The 23162-nt window shown below is 33.8% G+C and overlaps 1 protein-coding gene across 2 annotated transcripts; it reads left to right on the forward strand.

Moving 5' to 3' along the window:
- The first annotated feature begins 18592 nt into the window (after positions 1 to 18592).
- On the forward strand, positions 18593 to 21400 carry LOC121241493 (transcription factor bHLH67-like). 2 transcript variants are annotated; one of them, XM_041139283.1, is made up of 5 exons: positions 18593 to 19130; positions 19464 to 19890; positions 19972 to 20138; positions 20267 to 20656; positions 20796 to 21400. In XM_041139283.1, exons 1-5 carry the CDS (start codon positions 19098 to 19100, stop codon positions 20877 to 20879), a joined length of 1101 nt encoding a protein of 366 aa, XP_040995217.1. In that variant the 5' UTR covers positions 18593 to 19097; the 3' UTR covers positions 20880 to 21400. The 2 variants fall into 2 exon arrangements, with proteins under 2 accessions (XP_040995217.1, XP_040995208.1); XM_041139274.1 differs by having other exon boundaries at positions 18596 to 19130; positions 19464 to 20138.
- The last annotated feature ends 1762 nt before the right edge of the window (positions 21401 to 23162 follow it).

Here is a 23162-nt window from a genome sequence, read left to right on the forward strand (position 1 = left end):
GAAGGCCAAAGGCCACCTTGGACAGGAATCCAAAGGAACTCTTGGACAGCTTTTCTGGCCTTTTTTCTCGATTGTTTTGAAGCTGTTTTATTTAGATTCTCAAAAATTTTTCTGCACATAACTTGTTCCTCTTTTATTCTAGTTTTGGTTGGTATATCTTTTGCAACTTTTCATGGGTAAAATGTTTGTTTAAGTATGAAGAGGTCATTCTGGACGATAGTCTGGACAAAGTGTGCTATTTTGATATTTTTGACTAAGTTATTGGCAAGATCTTGGTCTGATCTTTTTATGGTTTATAGTTAACATGCTAGTATAAAAGTTTGATGAAGATTTGCTGTATGTTATAAGTTTTTTATAAGAGTTTTTCATAGATCTAAAAAGTTGAAAACTAGAAGTATGAAAACAGATTCTGTCTTGGAAAATCTTAAGTCTTTTGTTGTGAAAGAATGCTCCAATAGCTTTGATATTCACATATGATGCTATTAGGACTTTTAGCTACATGTTAGAATGTTATTGTGAAGATCCATGGTGTTGATCATGAAGATATGAATTTTTATGCATGCAAAGGTTCGGATAGGTCTTGTATTTGAGGTTCTCGAATTGATCTATGTTTTTATGAAATGTTTGCCATGTGATCTTAAGTTTGATACTTAGATCTATTTTAGGCCTTGAATATTAAGCATATGGGATTATTTCTTGATGATTTAATTCATGGAAATTTCGGATCTAATGTTTTAATCAAAACCAAACAACATAGCACTTGGTTTTGGTGAATAGGTGCAAATCGATTGTATTAAGTATGATTTGTGACTTTTTGTGGTTTTGACTTAATTTTTCAAAGCATGATAGTTCTTAGGAAATTTTTATGAACATATTGAGAGTAAGTTATGGCATTTTTGGAGTTTTTCAACTTGTTTTGAAAAGAGATAGACTATAAACTTCAAGGGTTGTTCTTGAGCTCAAAATACTTGAGGTTTTGAATAAGGAGGCGGTTTTTGTTTTAATGATGTAAGGTTTGTGGGTTGTTCTATTATGATATTTAAGCATAGTATGTGATTCTTATATATTGCATATTTCGGTTTTAGCATAAAAGATAGGGCTTGAAAGAAGTGCAATAAAAATCAAGAGTTTAGCACTTTGCATGTTTTGGCCTATGCTTGTTTCATATGGTTATGTTATGTTTTAAATTTTTCTCTTTAGATATTTGGAATGTAAATTTTGGTGAGTTTTAGAGTAAGAATGTTAAATCCTTAAGTTAAGGGTAAAATGGTCAGTTTCTCTCATGTAATGGGGGTAAAATGGTAATTTTACTTTAATTCAGTATTTTTATGTCTCTAAGTTTGTTAGTAAGTAATTTATAACATTTAGAAATGTCTCCTTACAGCTCCTGTTTATTCACGCATTTTATTCGTGACACTACGCTCACTATAAGTTAGCCTCTAACTTATTTTCAAAATATTTGTGTATGTATGGTGATAAGAAACCATCATCCATGTTTATTATGCTTATTATAAATGTCATGTTTTATAATGTTATGATTTATTTCAAGTACATGTTTATGTATAAGTAAGTTAGCCTCTAACTGAGAACAGTTATTCAGTTCTTATGTTCTTATATATGTCACACTATGTCACGTCACGAAATGTTAATCTATTTCACATTAAACTATGTCACGAAATGTTTATCTATTACACATTATGCCATGTCACGGAGTGTTCATCTGTCACATGTTATGTTATGTCATGAAAAATTATTTATTACACATTACGTCATGTCACAAAATGTTTATATGTTTCATGTTATCAGTCATTCCATTTCACGTCACCTCATGTCTCGAGTACAGAGTGTGTCTCGAAACAATATTTTCACATCATTCAAGTCTTTTACGTTTGTCACGAGTCCATATGCTAGAATGGAGTAATATCTGGTGGAACTCCATTGTTCACGCTTGAGTATTTAAATTTGTGTAAAATTTTCTGAGTTGACAAAGTACTATCAACGGGCTTCGAATGAAGCCTAATTAACTAGTGACCGGAGCGAAGCCCGGCACCAACGCCGATGGTACCACCCACATTTCAATTTCATGTTATACGTACTCGTAAGGGTGCAGATACCTATTACGGGATATGTACATTACGTTTTTCATTACAAGTGCAAATACCTGTGAACCGATGCATATATTAATGGACTCACACCTGGTGGGGATACATGTGTAGTCCCCACAGTTCACGTTTATTAATTAAGTGATTATTGAACAAGATTCCAAATGTATGTTCAGTTTCAGTCACGTTCAATTCAAGTTCATGTTCAATCTCAGTTTACATTATTTCATGTTCATGTTCAAGTCATGTTATGTCAGGTTCAATTTCAAGTTCACATCAGTTCAGTTTATTTCATGTCAGTTCAAGTCATGTCAATACATGTCATGCTATCTGTCAAGCCAGATCAAGTTACTCATGTTCACGTTTTGCATTCATGTTTTTACTTTCACACATATATCTTTAAACTGTCAGTTTAAATTGTTTGTTAACTTGCTGAGATTTATAATCAAATCTCACTTAGTAGTCTCAACTACCATTCCTCCCAAAATGGTAGATCATGTGCCAGGATCAAGAGGAGCAACGGAGGATAATCGACTGTAGACAGTCGATTAAACAACAACGTCACGATGTGAAGCTCATTGCTTTGATGCTCCATTTTATTGATAGTATTATGGCATCCTTGATCGAGTTGTGCAAGCTACTCGATGAATTAGCCTAGTAGTTACCTTAGTTCTGTATATATTTAAGAAGCTCTATCTCCAGTACTATTATAGTTACAGATCTTCTAGACTTATGCTGTAACTTGAACGTCTATTATCTTCAGTTTATGAAATATATATTTTTATGTTTGGAATATAACATGTCTAGTGCATAGTATTGCTTATAGAAAACAAATTTGCTGCAAATACTATATATTGTTAGATACATACTAGGTGCACTGCATCCTTAATTGTCATGAACGAAGGCAGGTAACCTTATGTTGTATATCCCAACACTTCATAGTCCGTCTGTTCCCAAACGAAACTTGGGAGTGTCACAAGTGCTAAAGCTTGGGGGCTTTTGTTGCTGTCAGGTTTTGTTTGGAATTGGGCTTAACACGTGGTATTTGAAGGAGATGCTAAACAGATTGTTGATGCTATTAATAGTGGGAATAGTAATTTTAGCTGCTATGGCCATATTATTTCAGACATTAAGTTGTTGATCTCTTCAGGATTGTCTTTCAATCATATAAGAAGGCTTGCTAACGAGGTGGCTCATCAATTGGCAAAGGAGCTCTACTCTTACGTGATGATGTAGTAGTTATGGAGAATGTACATTTGAACATTCATCCTTTTTGTAATTGCTGAAGTTCCTGTTTAAGCAATGAAATGTGTTTGTTTAAAAAAAAAATTATTATAGTCACTACTAGAAAATTGTTTATTTATGGCCAGTTATTTCTTGCGAAAATGACTATTTTTTTCTAAAATGAGTCTATTTTCGTCGTAAATAGTCATTCTCATCGCAAATAATTATTCATAAATGCTCGTTTTTCTTGTAGTGAGTCGGCGACACCAAATATATCCATTTCATTCAACTTCCTCTTACGTTCATTCCATACAAGTTGAAGGAAAGCTCTTCGGTTTCGATGTAGTTGAAAAATCAAGAAGAAATTACAGATCAAATGACTGCATTGTTAAACATAAAGAATATTGCTATGTATTACTGTGTTCACACTCGTAAATTAATTCTTAACCTCTTTGCATGTTCTCAAACGCTAGAAGACAGGTTCAAGTTTTTTGCCGTTTTGTTGAGAAAGAGAATGCAATATCTGGTTGTGTGGCTAAAGGTGAGGGAGGAACAGCTCCGAAAGATAAGATTCTTGGACATTATCAAGTGAGTTTTGTGTTTTAAAGTATGTCTCTGATTCTGTCCTTTCTGTAACTTTAGTGTCTCTCATACATATCTGTTTCTTCTACCGTGAGTTGCAAACAAACAGACGGATACACTCGATAGATTTTGAAGTATGAATGGATATTGTGGGAGCTGTGAGATCGGAAGGTACACACGGCTACGACGTGTCAGATGGTCGCCAGAGAAATTAAAAACTTTAGAAGAGAAATAAAATCGGCTTATAGGGACAGAAGGACAGGGTACAATGCTCACAATACAGGCGACAGAGTGATTGGTTGGATAGCAACCCATGAAAATTTGAAAGAGGTGGCCCTTCTTATATTCGTCTCGTCTTTGTCTGTAGCTCCTCAAAAATTGTAACTCAGCAATAGATTTATGGTAACATGCAAGTGACTGGATAATCAGATTATTTCTTCCTATTGTAGATGGTCGAATCTTGGATTGTGTGGATAATCAGATTAACATCCAAAAACTTAAAACTTTCAAGAAGATTTAGATTTTATTATTTAATTTATATTTTATCACTTTCCTCACGTGTGAGTCGGATTCTCACTTGATGAGTGGATTCAACAAGTAGAATATTTAATTTAATGAGATGAAGTATAGAGTCAGAGTTTGAATTCAAGATTTTTACTCTTTTATCATATGAAATCATCACTTGTTCAAAATGTTTAAACTTATGGGAATAGATAGATTTTATTAGTTAACTTATATCTTAAGATACCATAAAGGTTAATGAATAATTAGGCCTTTTTTTCTCTATAAATATTAGGGGTAGGTTCCATCTTCCTACGTTTTTAAATCCAAAATTCCAAACTTGAAATTACCCGCAATTAGTGATGTTTGGATGATAAGATGAGATAAAATTTTTGTGAATAGTAATAAAATAGTTTGTGAATATTAATAAGATAATTTGAGTTAAGTATTTATTGAATTTGGAAAATGAGAGAAAAAAAATTAAATAAAAAATATTATAAAGTTAAATTATTGTTTGAGTATAATTTTTTAATATCATTTTTATTTTGAGATTTGAAAATTTTGAATTATTTTTTATTTTTTGTTTGAAAATTTGAAAAAATTGTAATGATTAATATGAAAAAATTGTAATGAATAGTTTAAAAAAGTTGTAATGATTAATTTGAAAGTATTTGTGTTTGAATAATATTTAGGAAAAAAATAGATTAGATGGGATGTGATAAGTTATATTTCCAAACATCCCCTAATCTATTTGTAAATTAGCAAAAGTGAAATAAATAATTAGCAATCCAAACACAAAGACGATAATAAAAAATCATCGTTCCAGATCACATCTCATCGGTTTCTCTTATGCAAACACTTCCAATCTTTCAATGTTGCTATTTAGTGAAACATGGAGAACAATTTGTTAAGAGGTGGCTTGAATTCAGATTGAACAGTGCATGTGTCGTAGGTTCGCTCGAGCGGAGGTTTCACTCAGCTCGAGAGAATTCAGACAGAGAGCTTCGCTCGACATTCGCTCGACACTCAGCTCGAGCGAATTCAGATAGAGAGCTTCGCTCAAGTATCGCTGGACATTCAGCTCGAGCAATATCCAAGTCAGAGAGCTTCGCTCGACCCTCGCTCGACACCCAGCTCGAGCGAGTTCAGGCAGAGAGCTTCGCTCGACTCTCGCACAACTGTTGGCTTGAGCGAAGTGCAGAATATCTACGCTCGCTCGACACTCGCTCGACGTTCGCTCGAGCCAATGTTCACAAAAGTGAATTCTCACTTTTCCTATAAATATCAAACGGCGCCACTTCTTTGCCTAAGACTTCAGAATTCATTTTGTCTTGTTTTTTAAGTGTTTTCTTGAGAGAGAAGTCTAGAGTGATTTTGAGAGATAACTTCATTGTGAAGTTTTGTTGTATTCATCTGTACTCCATCTCTGTTGATAGTGAAATCTTCGATACCGACCCCACCAGTGGACGTAGGCTCATTTTGAGTCGAACTACTTAATTCTTGGTGTTCTTTCTGTGTGATTGTCATCAATTTCTTTCATTTAGTTCCGCTACTATACTTCGAGTTAGTCTTAGCTACAGTTATTCCCAACAAACAAATCACAAACAAATAATCAAGTATCCTCACGTTCTAGTAATTTCAGAGAGAAAACTAGTCCATATAAGTGTTTTCATAAAGATTACAAAGAAAATAAAGCAATATTTTGCAAATTCAGGCATAGAACCATTACAGGCTAAAGCTAAAAGATGAAAACCATTTCTTTTCCAAAAATTATCATTGTCCGTCCAACAAAAAGGTAATCAAGAGTAGTGCAAAAAATAACAAAGATTGAGGGCTGGAATGCCCAAAGATAGCACATGAGCACTCGGTAACAAGTGACGTACCGAGGCTTGTACTCCAACGAGAATGTCTTAGCAAGAGCACATATGGGAAAAGAGTAATAGGGACTTGCAAACCATGCATCTGACCATAGAAGTAAGGCATAACGCCACGTGAGTGATTTACCTAAGGAGAGAGTATTCACCTATTCCTAAGATAAGTTGCAAGGACAAGCACGTCTCATCCCATCAATTTACTTGGTCTCTACAATTTTTCAATCTAGCATATGTGTGGACAATTGGGATTCACGAACACCCTTTTAGCCAATCAAAGGCAAGAACTATCAGAGCCAGGAGTGACAACAGTGCACGTATAAAAGATATCTCGACAATAGTCTTCATCTCACTTTTGAGATCGCTAAGTGTTTCAATTCACTCTCTTCTTCTCTAATTGTCTATTCGGGACTTCAAATGGAGAAGGCTAAGCTCGGAGAACACGACATACCACGTCATTAGAATACGACAAAATTTACTTAATAAAATCCGCTAACACTCATAGAAGCCTTCTATGATTAATCCACCATCCTGAAATCATCTCACCAATGCTTCCTAATCTTAATCCTCAGTTGAAATATTCAAATTATCTAAAAAATATTGTGGAGATAAGGGGTGAGTTATCAACAACTCAGTAAGCAGAGAATATATAAAAGTATATAAACAAGAGCATTTTCTCATAGTTCATAATACAGAAGCAAAACATTTCAGTTTCAATATGTAGATTTCAAAACGTGTTATCAAAAAATTAGAGCGCCATTTCAAACTGTTCAAATTAAAAAAAAAATAAGAAAGAAAAAACAAGTGTTCATATTCGAAGACTCTTTGGTATAACATGACTGAACATTTTCATCTTATCATCTCATTTAATCTCATAATGTATCGTATCATATCAAGTCAACATATCATATCATATATCATGTTTAACCTCCGTGGAAGGGTTGTGCATTCTGCGCAAAGCCAAGCAAAACATAAATCGCCATGACATCAAAGCAATTGCACTCAGATCAAAGACCACTATTATATCTCATGGCGAGACCAGAGGCCATTATTATGTCATGTGGCAGGACCAAAGGTCACTATTATATCTCGTGACAAGACCAGATGTCACTATTATGTCTCGTGATAGGGCCAAGGGTCACTATTATCACCCGTGACAGGGCTGAAAGCCACTATTATCACCCGTGGCAGGGCCATATATCAGAGCAAAAAAGAATCAGAATCATCAAGTCATGACCAAAAACAGAATCAAATATAGAATCAGAAAGTCATACCAAAAGTTTTACAGATGTCATATCATATCAATCAGAGTACTGATTAGATTCATATCATTTTCACATATCAAAATAGATTCAGAGCATCTTCCTATAACAAGTACAAAGTTTCAAATTTCATATTCACTCTTTTTGCATAATTCAGTAACAGAATGTTAAAATTTGTGCTCATCTTTACACCAATCATGTCAAAAAATACTCCCTCTTTTATACAGATTTCATAAGTAATGTAGAACACATAACTGAATTTTTTTCACATTTATTTTCAAAATATATCATGCATATTTTTCACAAATCAACCTCAATTCATTTTTTTTTATGTAAAGTTTAGCATAGGAATCCCACTTACCTGGACCTCTACTTCTCTGAATTTTTTTCAAGATTCTGTTAAACAAATATCAATCCTCACTTACAAAATAGACACGTAACTTACATAAGTCCCTTATTAAACACACATTTTGATATTGAAACCTAAAATACAAAAATAACATATCTTTCCTAAAATCTAAAATTCATGTAATCCTAAAATATCACCACTTCCCAAATTAATCGATACGACTTAATTTATCTGACTAAGACATTAAATTCTAAATTATTCACTACTGAAATCTAACTATAAAAATTTAATACTAGATAATATAATTATATCAAAATCTATTAAAGTAAACAACAAAATTTAATTTAATAAAAATAGACTAGATCAGATTTAAAGCGTTCAAAATAAAATTACACAATTACCATTTACTTCTGCAATTAAATTGTAAAAATCTATACTTAATAACATAATTTAAATCCTTTAAATATGTTTTGTAAAACAATAATAAAGTTTGTGGACTACTATGAATTAAAAATTGAGCCCACTTAAAAATATTAAGAGGGGCCACTTGATCTAAGGGACTTGAGGCCCACAGCCCATCTCCATTTTAAAGGAGTGGGAACTCTGGAACAAAAAAAAAAAAAAGGCCAAGAAAGGCAGAGAGACGTGGGTGAAAGAGAGGGAGACTGGGTGAACTCATCGAGGGAGGAGGGAGGTGCAGCGGCGAATCCTGGGTGGTCGAACAAAAATGCCAATCACGGCAGTTTCCTCTATGTGGTGGAGTCTTGCAAGAAGAAATGGCACCGTGCTCTCCACCCGAGAATAACGGAGTGGAGGTAGAGATTTCGCATCAGGGGACGTATGGGGAGGGTGTGCGGCAGATCTAGGCTAGTGGGAGGCTTCTGGCATCGCTTTCTATGATTGATTCCGGCGAGGTGGTGGTCAAACAGAGGAAGATGGCCGTGGCTTGTGGCTCATGGGTAGGAAGCAAGGGCTCCATTTATGGGTGTAGCAGTGGTTTTACAAAGGGTGGGTAGTGGTGGTGCAAAGTAGTGGTTGGGTGGCCTACTAGATGTGCGTGGAGGCTGTTGTTTGGTGCTATAGGGGCTGAAGGAGGCAAGTTGATGATGGAGTCTACGGTGCTTGGGCACAGCTGGCTTCGCGTTTGGTGGTTCACGGTTGGAAAAGAGGTTGTTGCTCTGGTGGCTTGCTCGACGTATGGTGGTGAGGCTTACAGTGGCGTTGCTGTGAGGAGTTGGACCGAATTAGGTGTGGGCTTTGATGGATAAACCAAAGGGTTGAGGCAGTGGGGCAGTCGATTTGGTGGTGCAATTCACTGTGCTTGGGTCTTCAACACGAGAGAGAGAGAGAGAGAGAGATGGATCGGTTGAGAGAGGGATCTGGGAGTGAAAATAATTGTGGTGTGGGTAAGTGGGGAGAGAAAGCATCGGAGAGGAGAGGTGGCAAATTGGAGATGGAAGCAAGAGGAAAAAACCGTGAGGGCGTGAGGAATAAGAGGGAAAACATAGAGGTAATGACCTCTAGGAAACAATGTCATTTTCCTTTTACAACGGGTTGGGCTTCGCATGGCTTGGGCCTAGACTTAGGTGTTGGCCTAGGTGTTACAACAACTCCAACGCAACATTTAATATTAATTTACTCCTCGAGTAGGTTCACTCATACGACTAGGCTAGTAATGTAGGGTAAAGGTCTATGGGTATGTTTCAGGATATTAAACTTCTACTTCTCAATCTCTTTCCCTCATGAAAGTGCATGTTTTCTCATTAGGATTATTGATTACTTTGATGTTGTGATTTCAAAGCACTTATGGCATCATGTTGAAAGATTACCCGTATTAATTTTGGCAGAGCGATTTCACATATTGAGTCAGGTTAGAAGATTCTCCGTGTTAATTGGGTGGAGCGTTTCCCATATTGTTTTAGTGGAGTGATTTCACGTGTTGTCTTGGGTTGAGAGGTACCTCGCGTTGATTTAGTGCAGCAATTCTTGGTGCTGTTTTTGTAGAAATATGTCACATGTTGAATTGGGCTAAGAGATTCCCCATGTTGGTTGGGTGAAGCGATTCCCCGTATTGTTTTTGTGGAGAGAGATTCCTTGTATTAACTAGGGTAAAGAGATTCTTTGTGTTGATATGGTGGAGAGATTCCACATGTTTATTTGGACCTGGGGTTCAGGATGTTATGATATGTTACGAAAAAATTTTGGACATTGGGTGCTCAATAATATTTACGATGATTCATGATTATGATGTTTTACTTGGGGGTGATTTCTCGGTATATTATGATGTATGTAACTTCTGCTATTGCTTACATAAAACTTGTGCATGCATATTCATCATCATTGTTTTGCATTATTAGTATAGTTATGGGTTTTAAGTTACTAAGTTTCCGTTGAAATCTCACAGTAGTAGTCCCAATACAGTTTTGTCTATCAGAATCTCATATTTTTATACAAATGTAGCACAGAAGAGTTACCTTAAGAAGGAATGACCAATGCAACTTGAGGAATAGCTATGGGGCATATTCCCATTATGTTTATATTCTTTATAAAATTTAGGATGTTTATTGCATTTGGGAGACGAATATTTTATGATGTATTATATTTTGAGTTGGACGATAAACAAATGTTGGATTGTAATGATATTTTGAATGAAGTGGCAGTGAATTATAGATATTTTTATTAATGAGTGAGCAATGTACAATTTCTTTGGTATTATCAATATTAGTCTCCAACTAACACATTTTTCTTTTCCACTATGACTTTGATACATGTGTATGCTTGACATACGAGCACATGAGATCTCCACAAATGCAACCAATTTGGCATGGATCATGGGCACTATGGTTCCTCGCCAAACCACAACCGGGGCCTAGGGGCGTCACATGTAACTTTTCACCGATATTTTTTAACTTTTAAATATTTTTGGTTAGGTTTTTAATATTTTATATTATTCATACTGACGTATCACCTTCGAATTGGTGCTAATGTGGGGGGTCAATGTCCACCTCAACACTTTCTGTCAAAAGACTAACGGAATCTTAACGAAGGGATGGATTTGAAACTTTATCATAGCTAGGTATTACTTTGAAATCTTAAACCACGGGTACCAATTTTTAACAGTAATTTTCATTTTCCTGTATTATTGCTACAGCATATATAATTTCCTCGAACTCACCTATAAAATTACAAGTGTCAATTGTGCATGTGACAAGCATGTACCATTTTCAAATTCGAAGTTAAAGAACTGTCATATTTTGCTTTAAGAGACATTTACTTATCACATATTTGTTATGAGTATGTGATGCATTACTTAGATTCTAAAATAACTAGTCAATGATATAATTGGAGTCCTATTGAAATATTATAAAAAGTTAGAACTTCTTCTTCCTAAATAATGTGGAATCTCATACACCACTTACCCATATCACTTATTAGAATGGATAATCAAAATCTCCTCCTTATATTCACAACGTCCTCGTCTTCCAATTTTTCGTAGGTGGCACAGCTCATGTTTCACATTTATGATTGGGATAGATTATGATATCATCTGTAATACCCAAGGCCCAAACTACAAAATCTATACTCCAAAAAGACTATTGACATGATTATCCTAATATAAGTCTTGCTACAATTGAATATGCATCAACAAGGTCTAGGCCGAGATGTTGAACACTTGATTTATATCTTTACAAAATCCCATTTGCATTGAATTATTTTTTGAGCACCATTTTCAACTCATTAGCCTTTTTATTCTTTTGGAGTTCTTTCATTTTTCATAGTCTCAAGCCATCAATTAGCATCATTACCATTGATTGACTCACAACTTTCAAGATCATGTTGTAAAATCTTCAATACTAATATTAAAAGCATAATGATCATAAAATAGTATTGATGTTTGTCTCGTTCTTTTATTCCCACTATCTTAAATATCAGCATTGAAAGATATTTTTTTCTACCCAATCGAGCTTGTCTAGTACAAGTATCCAAATTATCAGAAATTGTTCATTGACTTACTAAATTCCTTAATAACTCAATTTGATCTATAGGAGTGACTAAGAGGAATTTTAGGGAATGGAATGATATGAGAATTTTGTGCATAGTTATAAAATGGTTTGTGAATAGCAGTAAAATAATTTGAGTTAAAATTTATTAGATTTTGAAAAAGGAAAGAGAAAAAGTTTCAGACGACGTTCGCTCAATGCCCGCTCGAGTGTGGCTCAAGCGAACTTCACACAGATTGTTCACTTGAACCTTCGCTCGAGTGTAACTTAAGCGAACTTCATATAGATTGTTCACTCAATGTGATGTTGATGATTTATATAGTCATTACAACAGCAGTGGTCAATTTTCAACCGAAGGTGGTAGCTTCTCACGCTTGACATCTTCCTTAGATGACATACATGCACAAAATTCAAAAATTTTGATGCTACAATAGTATCATCAAAACCATGCATCGAGAAATATTATACAGTCTAAGTCTGAGCTTGAGCGTTATTTTGTGGAAGATGTCAAGACACCTTGTGAAACATTTCAGATATTAATTTGGTGGAATGTGAATTCTGGCAAGTTTTCAGTCATTTTCCGAATAACCAAGGATGTACTAATCATTCCTATCACTACGGTTGCCTCCGAATCGGCAATTAGCACCGGAAGTCGTGTCTTGAATGTTTATTGTAGTTCATTGTCTCCGACCACCGTCGTGACCCTCGTTTGCACATAGAACTGGTTAAATTCAACGCTCATTGAAGTAGATATCGTTGATGTTGATAGCTATATGTTTGAATTAGATAACTTTATGGTTTTAAATTATTATTTGCATAATTTTAATATTTTCATTATTTAATTTATAATTTATATGATTTTGTAGACCTAACTATGAACCTCAGACTAATTGTGGATGACTTAGACGAACGCACCATGGGATGGAGAGCGCCCTGGCCCCTTTATTGGTGAGAAACTCAATACCATAATTATTATTATGCAAAACTCGTCAGAGTTAAAGGTGGATGTAAGTTTATAATGTGTCATATTTTATGTCACGTATCACTTAGTTGATGGTTTATAAGTTTATAGTTAAATGATTAAAGAAAAGATAGTGCAGGTTAGTTCAACTCATTTATATGAAACGGATTGATACAGGTTGGAATGGACCATGTCATGTTGACTCATTTCAAATTAATTATTAAATATGTCAAAATATGTCATGCCATGTCATCTGTTATTTAAATGAGTCGTATTAAGGTTTGAATGTCCAAACCGTTTAACTTAAAGGTCTGTGTTCGGATTAACCTATATAATCAAATTCGGATTAACCTATATAATCAAATATCCATGACTTAATTAGGCACTAACATGACTCACAAATACAAATTCCCACCCCAATCCCAACTTGCATTCCTTGATTTCACCCCTTGTTGGAATATCAATAGAGAAAATATGAAATTTGTCCTACGTACGTATTGATGCCTACTTTTCATAGCAGACTCACTGATGCTTATTGACACACTTAAAAAGTCAACCCTCAAAAACAAAACAAGTTGAAGATGGTATTAGGAGAGTGAATGGAAAAAACATATGCATGGGATATTGTAGGATTCAATCCCAAAGCAATCACGTGCTTCCCTTTGAGTTGAGACAAACTTGTGTCCCCGAGGCAATTAATGGAAATCATGCCCCACAACTAGAGGGTATTGCATAGGTCCACTCAAAGGAATTCAATTATTGGGAGTGAAAGCAATAGAACAGCTGACAATTTCATGAGACCGCCCAGGAACCTCCTCTAATTGGATGAAGAAAATATGGATGCGATAATATTTTCTTTTTCTTTTTATTTTTTGAAAAAAGAGAATATCCACGTGGACCTTTGAACCTGTACTCCTATCATAAAATGCTGCGTGGAAAAATGATGCAAATTATGCTGTGACAGAGACATACATTTGGAAGATAACTTTTCTAAACTATTTTCAAAACCAAGTAATTCGACTCAAATAATGAGGTCATTTTACATTTAAAAACTGCTTCCCGTGTGCAATTGGTCAGTGCAAGTTGAAGGGTATGCACTCAAGGTTGTAGTAATTAAGTGATTTTTTAAAGAACTTAAACCGTCTATAGACTATAACCATTTATTCTTTTAATACTGATGAGATGAAATGAGAGTTAAATAAAATATTATTTTTATTTTAAAATTTAAAAAAATTAAATTATTTATTATATTTTATGTAGAAATTTAAAATTTTTAAAAAAAATTATAAAAATTATATGATATAATATAAAATAATTTTATCTGTATAACCAAACCAGGTCTTATTTTGATAGTTTTTATTTTATCATTTGGATTTTGGAGTTTTTTTTTTTTTATAAGAACTATATGTCCATATTCCATTAATTACACCAATGGTATATTTATCACGTGGCACCTAATGAAATTCTGACACGTGTCTAAAGAAATAGAGTTTAAAAAAGTCAAAAATAATTGAAAAATAATAATTTAAAATATAAAATAAATGGAACGCAACAAAAAGTTTTTGGCACGTTGTTATAGTGAAATGAGATGAGATGAGATGAATTGTAAGTAATAATGAAATGGTTTGAGTTAATATATTTTATAGGATTTTAAAAAATAAAAAAGAAAAAGTTAGAATAAAAATATTATAAAGTTATAATATTATATTTTTATTTTGATTTGAAAATTTTGATTGTTTTTTATATTTTATTTGGAAATTTGTAAAAGTTGTAATGATTAAATGAAAAAGTTGAAATTTGAAATTTGAAATTGAAAAGTGTTTGTATTTGTGATATTTAGATGAGATGAAATGAGATGAGTTAAGATAAGATGACTTTTCTCGTTTATTTATGTAGATGAGATTAGATAAGTTGAGATAAAAGTTGAAAATTAAATAAAATATTGTTAGAATTTATTTTTTTAATATTATTTTTATTTTGAAATTTGAAAAAATTAAATTATTTATTTTATTTTGTGTGAAAAATTTAAAAAAATTGTAATAAATAAAAATATCTGTTAAATAAAAAACTAGGTGCCTTCCACCCCTTTGAAGTGGATGGTCGAACCATCCTCTTGAAATTAGAGATGATTGTGTCATAAAACCACCGGTAACAAAGTGAACGAAACACGTATGAAGTGCTTTTGCCCTAAAATTATAGGTCAAAAATCGATTATTGCAATTGCCCTGAAATTAAATTGGCCCTATATTAATTTCATTTTTATTCCATATGGTTTAAAAATCGACCAAATTGATTTCTCAAAAGAGAAATTATATTTACAGTTATATAATGCATAAGCACCACGTGCTCTTTTTGAAAAACGTGAGTGGATATGGGACCCATACAATTTTTTTTAAGGCATTTTCACTTTTTTTCAAAACGTGTGCGTGACGCTTGTGCAACCCATGTCTGTATGTAGTATTACTTTTCTTAGAATTTAAGTAATAACACGATTTCAAACATTTGAGACAATATTACTCATTTCATCATACTTAGATGCATACGGGTCTATATTTAGATGCATCACTAAACACAACTATTTAGGGCTATAATCGAACTGAGCCGAGCCGATTTTTAACTTGTCGAGTTTGCCTCGATTCAAAATACTCGAGTCCGAGCTCGAGATTTTTTTTTATTTTTTGTTTGAGCTCGACACGATAAACTAAACTCTCAACTTGAGCTCAAATTGTTTATTTTTTTAATTTTTAAATAAGATTTAATAATTAATAAATTAAATAAAAAAATAAAATATATAATATTGAATTTATATAACTAATAAGTAGAACCTCTATTAAATTTTAAAATTTTAAAAAATTTATAAATAATTAATATTTAACTAGTTGATATTTATCCAAAATAACAATATATTATATGCATACATATATTATTAATACATACACTTAATATGATGGTATATATCTATTTCATATATGGTTCTCACGTGTTAGTATATGAAATTATTAAATTTTATCAACTAATTATTATACAAATTATAAAATATACCTATGAAGTATATTCACTATATAGACATAATTAGTAATTAGATTACAGATTATATATTTAATTATAAAAGTGATATGCTTATATTATTAGCTAATACACACACACATATATGTATATATACATATGTGTATGTGTATATTTATCAATATATGAATGAATTTTAATCGAGTCGAGCTAATGAGTTGACTCAAGCATAAATGAGCAGACATTAACGAGCCTTAATTGAGTCGAGTCGAGTTTTGTCGGGTGTGTCTCATTTACAAATCTACCAAGTATTTGCTTTCACAAACGAGCTTTTTTTTCACAAGTTGAATTCAATTCAAGTCTAACCGAGCGAGTACCGAGCGGGCTACCGAACAGACTGATTCATTTACAATCCTACTACTATTGACTTGTGAGGCTCTGGCAATGCCAATAAAGGAGCCATAGTCAATCTTCTTTTCAATTCTTTGAAGCTCCTCTCAATTTCTCAAATCAAATGAATTTGGCATTTTTTCTAGTCAATACCTTAAGTGAACTTGAGAGTCTGAAAAATCCTTTCATGAATCTCCTGTAAAACCTGAAAAGTCCCATAAACATCCTAACTTTGTGGATTGTCATGGGACGCTCCCAATCTTTGTATTCCTCTTTCCCCATGTGCGTTTATGTTGAAACGTCATCGTTGGAGCACGGGTCTCAATACGTCACTTTCTACCCTCTAAGCTCCTTAGTGTTATCTTGGAAGGTTCCTAACTCCATATTAAGTTGTTTGTTGTTTGCTGCTCACCTTACGTATGGTTAGCACATCTTTTACTCGCTTAGGGTAGAGTATACACCTCTTTAGTCTCCTTGTTCTCTTCGTGCTGCTTATACTAGCCTTGCTTGCCTTACGTCGTTCTTAGCTGCACATTGCTAGCCTAACTGTCTTCTCTCTGCTGATGTTTTGCCCGTGTGAAGGGTTCCTTCCCTCGATTCGGTGCGGTACTCACAAATACAATCATTTCATTTACAGCCATTAAACTTGTTTTCAGTCCTTTGAATTTGATTTATACCAATTTATTTTGTTTTCAACTCAGTAAAAATGTAGATAAAAAAAAAATGAAGGTTGATGGGTAATACCATCTCATTATATTGGGGTGAAGGTGAAATAGGAGTGTGATATGAAGAATTTTCCTATTATATAGGTTGTTGAAAATTATGAAAATACAAATAAAATTATTTCAAAAATAAATAAATAAAAACGCATTAAAAAATAGATTAAAAATTAATATTTTATTATTATCTCCCAACCAAAATCCACTTTTTTCTATTTTAACTACTTATTTTTCAATATATTATATATCAGTTTACCTATTTTTTTCTCTATATCATTTAAATATTTTTTTTAAAATATTTTATTAATTTCAAATATTCTTTGTAACTATCAATGAATTTGTAATATTTCCATATATTTTGATATTTGCACTATCTACTCATATACAATATAATATAATTTGGTCCTATACACAAACTAATAGGCAAACAAATTAAAGTAAAATCAAAAGATGAAAAGAATTTCACTGTATCCTGAGAAAAAAAATTTAAGAATATTAGATGCATGAAAATCATTTTATTCCTTGTTATGCATCTAGCAAAATATTAAAACTCATTTGAGCTGACAAGTTTTAAAAGGAAGAAGTGGAAAGAGAAATGAATAAAGAAATCTTACATGGATAAATACTGCCCACTTTAGGCACCGTTTGGTTTTACACATATTTCATTTGGTCTCAACCTATTTTATCTTATCTCATCTCAATATCTAAATATCATTTAAATATAAATAATTTTTAACTTTTCAATTCATCTAATCATTATAGTTTTACCAAATTTTTAAATAAAACACAAAAAATAATTCAATCTTTTCAAATCTTAAAACAAAAATAATATTAAAAATTATATGATAATAATATTTTAATATTTAACTTTTTTTCTCCCGTTTTCTAAAATTTCATTAAACATTTTAACTCAACACATTTTATTACAATTTACAAATTATCTCATTATTGTTTACATATTTCTCATCTCATTTTATTTCATCTCATTTTATCTATATAATCAAACGAAGTCTAAATATAAAGGATTAGTGTAGCAAAATATAAAATGAAAATAAAATACAAATCCATTGAAGCACCTTTTAGATAAATAACTGATTATTTATATACACATATAAAGTACAAAATCCATTGAGAATGAATGCATGTTCAACTTTTGAATGAATAGTTAAAAATAAAAAAGTTACACAAATTAATCTATTTCATCTTATTTTATATAATTATTAGAATTGTTTTAAATTTTTTTTATAAAATATAATGAATAATTAAATTTTTAAAAAAAAATAATATTAAAAAATAATATTTTAATAATATTTTATTTAACTTTTAATTTTTTTCTTAATAACAAAAGGAGGTAATAAATTTTTCCAAAACCTTTTACATAATCTATAGAGGAGTTTCCAATCGGTCTTGTTTGAATTTACAATTTATTTTATCTCAACTCATCTCATTATTATTTATTAATTTTAATTTATAAATTTTATTATTATTTATAATCCAACTTATTATTATTTATAATCCATCACAACTCGTTTCCAACGAAGCCAACCGTAGATATGGAGATAGATAGAGAGAGAGAGTCCCCACAACTCTGTCCCCGCTGCTGGACAAAACTGCCACCGCCAGCCAATAATGCCTAATTGGGACCTTGTAAACCAGACAACCCTGCCTTTTCCTCTCTTTCTCTCTCTCTCCCCTGCGAAGTCTTTACCAACTCTCTCAGTTCCATGTATATCTGACATCTCTTCAAACTAGAGTAATTTCCACCCTTCATTTCTTACCACTTCTCTTTCTGTTCCCATTTTCTTCACCATTGCTATTTACCCATGTTCACCTCCTTAAGCCCTATTCCTAGTTCTTCTCGCATTCTCTCTCTCTCTGCCGGAGTTCTTCGAAGCAGCAAAAACATTTAATATTATTCTATTTAAGGGTATCGGTTGCATCAAGAACAAAAGAATTATATGTTTTTAAGTTGAGATATGGGGTCTCCTTCTGCTTCTTTGGGGTTACATTTATTGCAATTGTTTTGTTAGTAACTATGGCATGTTGGTCACCGAGTTAGAGATCAAATACGTAGATAGACAGACTGCAAGAATTTAAGAGGCATACACTTCAACAACTGCTCGACTGTAATGGAGAGGCTTCATGGACCCATTAATTCCTCTGTATGTTACCTTCCTCATTCCTTTCCTTTTTCCTGAATCACTTTGTCTTGAATCAAGAAATGGACCTCATTTACTTCCTCAAAATGCTTGTTCTAGTATTTAATGCTTTGTGTTACTCTCTCCTCCATATTCTATCATTTGCGACGTTGTTTTCCGTTTAAATATTCAATTCTCGTCCACTTCTGTTTTCTCGCCATTGATACTGGAAGCCACCCTGTCCATGAAAAGGTTTTTCCTTGCTTCGTTTGGAGGTTGAGTTTTAAACCCAGATAAGGAAGTTTTTTTAAGTCATTTTATTTTTCGTCTTCATCTCGGTTTTTTGCTTTCCTGCAGTACTTTGAGGAACATCCCGATGCAACTTGTGTAGAGCAAGAATTTTTCACTACAGAGAGCTTGAAGTTTGATGAGTTTGAGGAACAACAATACTTTTCCACCCCAATGTTGGAGGACAACATGCCTTTTCTTCAGATGCTACAGAGCGTGGGACCCCCGCGTTTCTTGCCCATCAAGGAGCCCAGTTTCCAGACACTGTTGAGATTACAGCACCTTAAGAAGCCTTGGGATGGTTACAGCTACATCCCTGAAATGGAAACCCAAATTCAGTCCCTAGAGTTTGAGAGCTGCATCACCAATGACGTTATGGAGCTGCATTCACCCGTCAAATCCGAGACCATGGACCTTCAACACTCACGTCTCGAGGGTGGGAGCTCAGACTGCAACCAAGACCAACCCAGCTCAACAGAAAACCATTGCATAGAAGGTAACTCAGCCTCTCCGCCTCCTTGGGCTAATCCACAATCGTGGCCTAAGCAAATTACCCACTTCCCCAAATCTCTTCCAGCCACCCGGGAACGAAGAAAGCGAAAGCGAATAAGGCCAACAAAGAACAAAGAAGATGTCGAGAGCCAGCGCATGACCCACATTGCTGTGGAACGCAACCGGAGACGCCAAATGAATGACCATCTCAACGTCCTCAGGTCCCTCATGCCCACATCCTATATTCAAAGGGTAATACGACAATAGCTATAAGCCATTCTGCGTTCCTTTCTTTAAAATCGTTGTCTTCCTTAGCTGCATATTTGTTAATCAAGTGCGTTTTCGAAAGATTCAATACTTATTCGTTTTAATTAATTAAGGGTGACCAAGCGTCCATTATTGGAGGTGCAATAGACTTTGTGAAGGAATTGGAGCAGTTACTTCATTCCCTCGAGGCAAAAAAGAGAGTGAGAAAAACCCAACAAGGCGCCGAGGCTTTTCCACCCAACGGGTTGCTTACATCGCCGCAAAGTGTTATTGGGTCGGAGGAGGGCCATTGTGGTGAAGAGGTGAAGGCGGAGAACAAGTCTGACTTGGCCGAGATAAAGGTGACTGTGATTCAAACGCATGTGAGCTTGAAAATTCAGGGCCAAAGGAGGCCGGGGCAGTTGCTGAAAACCATTGTTGCATTGGAGGATCTTCGGCTAACTGTTTTGCACCTTAACATCACCTCTACAGAGGACTCAGTTTTTTACTCTTTCAATCTCAGGGTATTATTATTCTGTCCTTATTTATCATCTTTTTCTGACTTTTGAACATCAACCAAACCACCTAGCACTCGCCCACTTTCTGCTGCATCTTTTTTAATTGTTGGGAATATTTTACATTATTTCTCTGTTGGGAGTGCAGATAGAGGAAGAGTGTAAGTTGGGATCTGCTAATGAGATTGCATCGGCAGTGCATAGGATACTGAGCTTCATCAACGGTAGCTGATTGTTCAAAGATTCAACGCAAAAACTAAAGGCAGCTGACTATATTACTTGAAAAGTACTAGTGTAGGACTTTAATTAGGGGGAAAGAAAAAATGAACAGAGATTTGAATATGAAAAACTGATTGGGGGGTTTGTGGAGATGGTCCGATGAATTGTGAAGGAACAGAGGGATGCCTGTAATCCCATCGTCGTCCCCTTTCTTCTAGGCTGTGAGTCGTACCACAAAGAGAGGGAGAGAGGGAGAGAGGGTCTACAAGAACAGAACAAATGATGTTTATTGCCTAACTGAAAATTTTCTACTGATTATAGTGTTTGTTTTTCTGTGGAGCATGGGACAGGGAAGGAGGAATGGGTCCCAGCTAGCATGCCTCGGGCGCAGAGAAGGCTGAGTTTGAATATTATCTAAATGCTCATCATTACATATTGCGAATGATGTTTCCTTTTTTATATTGACTTTTTTTTAGCCAAGCCGTACGTACCTTTTTATTTTTACGGTAAAAGTACGCTACAGATTTTTCATTTCATCATTATATATGCATGCCCTTCTGCTACACTTTTTTGTTTATTAACACGTTTAAAGGACTCTGCTGCGCCTCATCTCTATCCTACTCCTTCCTTGAATTCCGATCTAAAAATTATCCTGTGAATAGATAAATAATTTTACAGGATAGGAAAGAAAAAGTGGAGTAAAAAAATCAAGTGGGGGAAGGTAATTTGGTCTCTCCCTATTTGATTACACGAGAGAAAAAATAAAATATTATTTTTAATATAATTTTTATTTTAATATTTAAATAAGTTTAATTATTTATTATATTTTATTTGAGAGTTTAAAAAAATTATACTGATTAGATGGGATGATTTGTAAAAATAAAGGAGATCTTAATCAAATTTTTAGACAAATTTTGACTTATATGTCACTTTTTATTTTTTCACTAACTATTCAAAAGTTAAATCCCATGTTGAATTAATTATCTTACTCTTTGTAATAATAAATACTATTTGTTTAAACTTTATTTTATAATAATTATAAAATTGTTAATGGATTGTAACACAAAACAAAATCACAACCTTTGTAATTTTTGCATTCAAGTTGTGCTCAATAGCAACCAAAGTCATGTTACACATTCTCTCCAACAACCTAAAATGCAATTTTTGACAATGCACTTTAAAGTAAATTAAAGTTATTAAAGTGCAATAAGGTTATTTAAAATATAATTTTTATAATGCACCATCAAGTCATTTAAAGTATAATAATGTTATTTTGAAGGAATGCCTGAGCAATAGTGTCACACACATATACATTGCAATGGCATTTGGCTAAGGCCCCCAAATGAGAAGTCCCCCTTTTATTCAATTGAACAAAGTTTACATAGATCTATAACTTGTTTAAAAAATAAAAATAAAAAGAGGGCCAGTTTATTTTATACTTTGCTCCAAAAAAAGAGCCCTTGAAACTTAAAATTTTAAAAAGTTAGTGTTGTATCAAATACACCCATTGTTAGGGACATTTTTCGTAATGAGTAATGCTACTGATCATCCTCTCATCATTTTATAATGTAGTATTAGATGATTAGAGACTATTATTATATTTCACTTATGAACATATCATTTAATGTCACATTATGAGATGATGAGAGGATGATAATAAAATAGATGATTAATAGATTTTTTCTTTCGTAATACCTGCCACGCCTTCTCGTGCCTGCAATCAAATAATGGAGGGGGCTGGGAGTCTCCCGGGTACGTCTAATGATTAACCTAGTATATCTCTTTGGGAGAATTAGAAGAACAATATATGAGCTAGAGCTTGTAGTTTTACGTGTTATAGCCTTATATTCCCCTCTCGAGGTCAAGCCTCTGCTTCTCTCATGTGCCTATGGTGTCAGTCCCCAGTACAAGGTGCCATGTCGTCGTATTTAATTCAATTGCTCCCGCCAGTACCTTGGGTCATATTTCCAAGGGTAGGTGGTGATGTGTGGCCTCCTTTTGGGGTCCCTGCCAGGAACAAGATCTTTTGCCAAGTTCCTTGCCTATGATCCTGTATCGGATCATTTAATTCGTCATGGTCATTTAATGTTGGTGCTCTGTCTCACTTTTACACTACAATCTGAATCTCTGACCCGTCTGTCTGACCCTCCCATTGGGCCTTCTTGGCCTTCCTCTTTTTTTTGGGGCAGGCCCATGGGCCCTATCTGACACCTCAGATCACCTTGGCCTCCTCAATTCATAACCACAAGCTTTTTCCCCTTCAATTAAGAGGTTACCACGGATGTGGGCTCAGCCT

The sequence above is a fragment of the Juglans microcarpa x Juglans regia genome, chromosome 1D (genome assembly GCF_004785595.1).
Source record: "Juglans microcarpa x Juglans regia isolate MS1-56 chromosome 1D, Jm3101_v1.0, whole genome shotgun sequence".
Taxonomy (NCBI): domain Eukaryota; kingdom Viridiplantae; phylum Streptophyta; class Magnoliopsida; order Fagales; family Juglandaceae; genus Juglans; species Juglans microcarpa x Juglans regia.

Bases quoted from the DNA above. Each gene is read 5' to 3' on its own strand.
- LOC121241493 (XM_041139274.1), top strand. From the start codon at position 19,098: ATGGAGAGGCTTCATGGACCCATTAATTCCTCT. The intron at 19,131-19,463 runs GTATGTTACCTT...GCTTTCCTGCAG, and splicing joins ATGGACCCATTAATTCCTCT to TACTTTGAGGAACATCCCGA. The intron at 20,657-20,795 runs GTATTATTATTC...TTGGGAGTGCAG, and splicing joins TTTACTCTTTCAATCTCAGG to ATAGAGGAAGAGTGTAAGTT.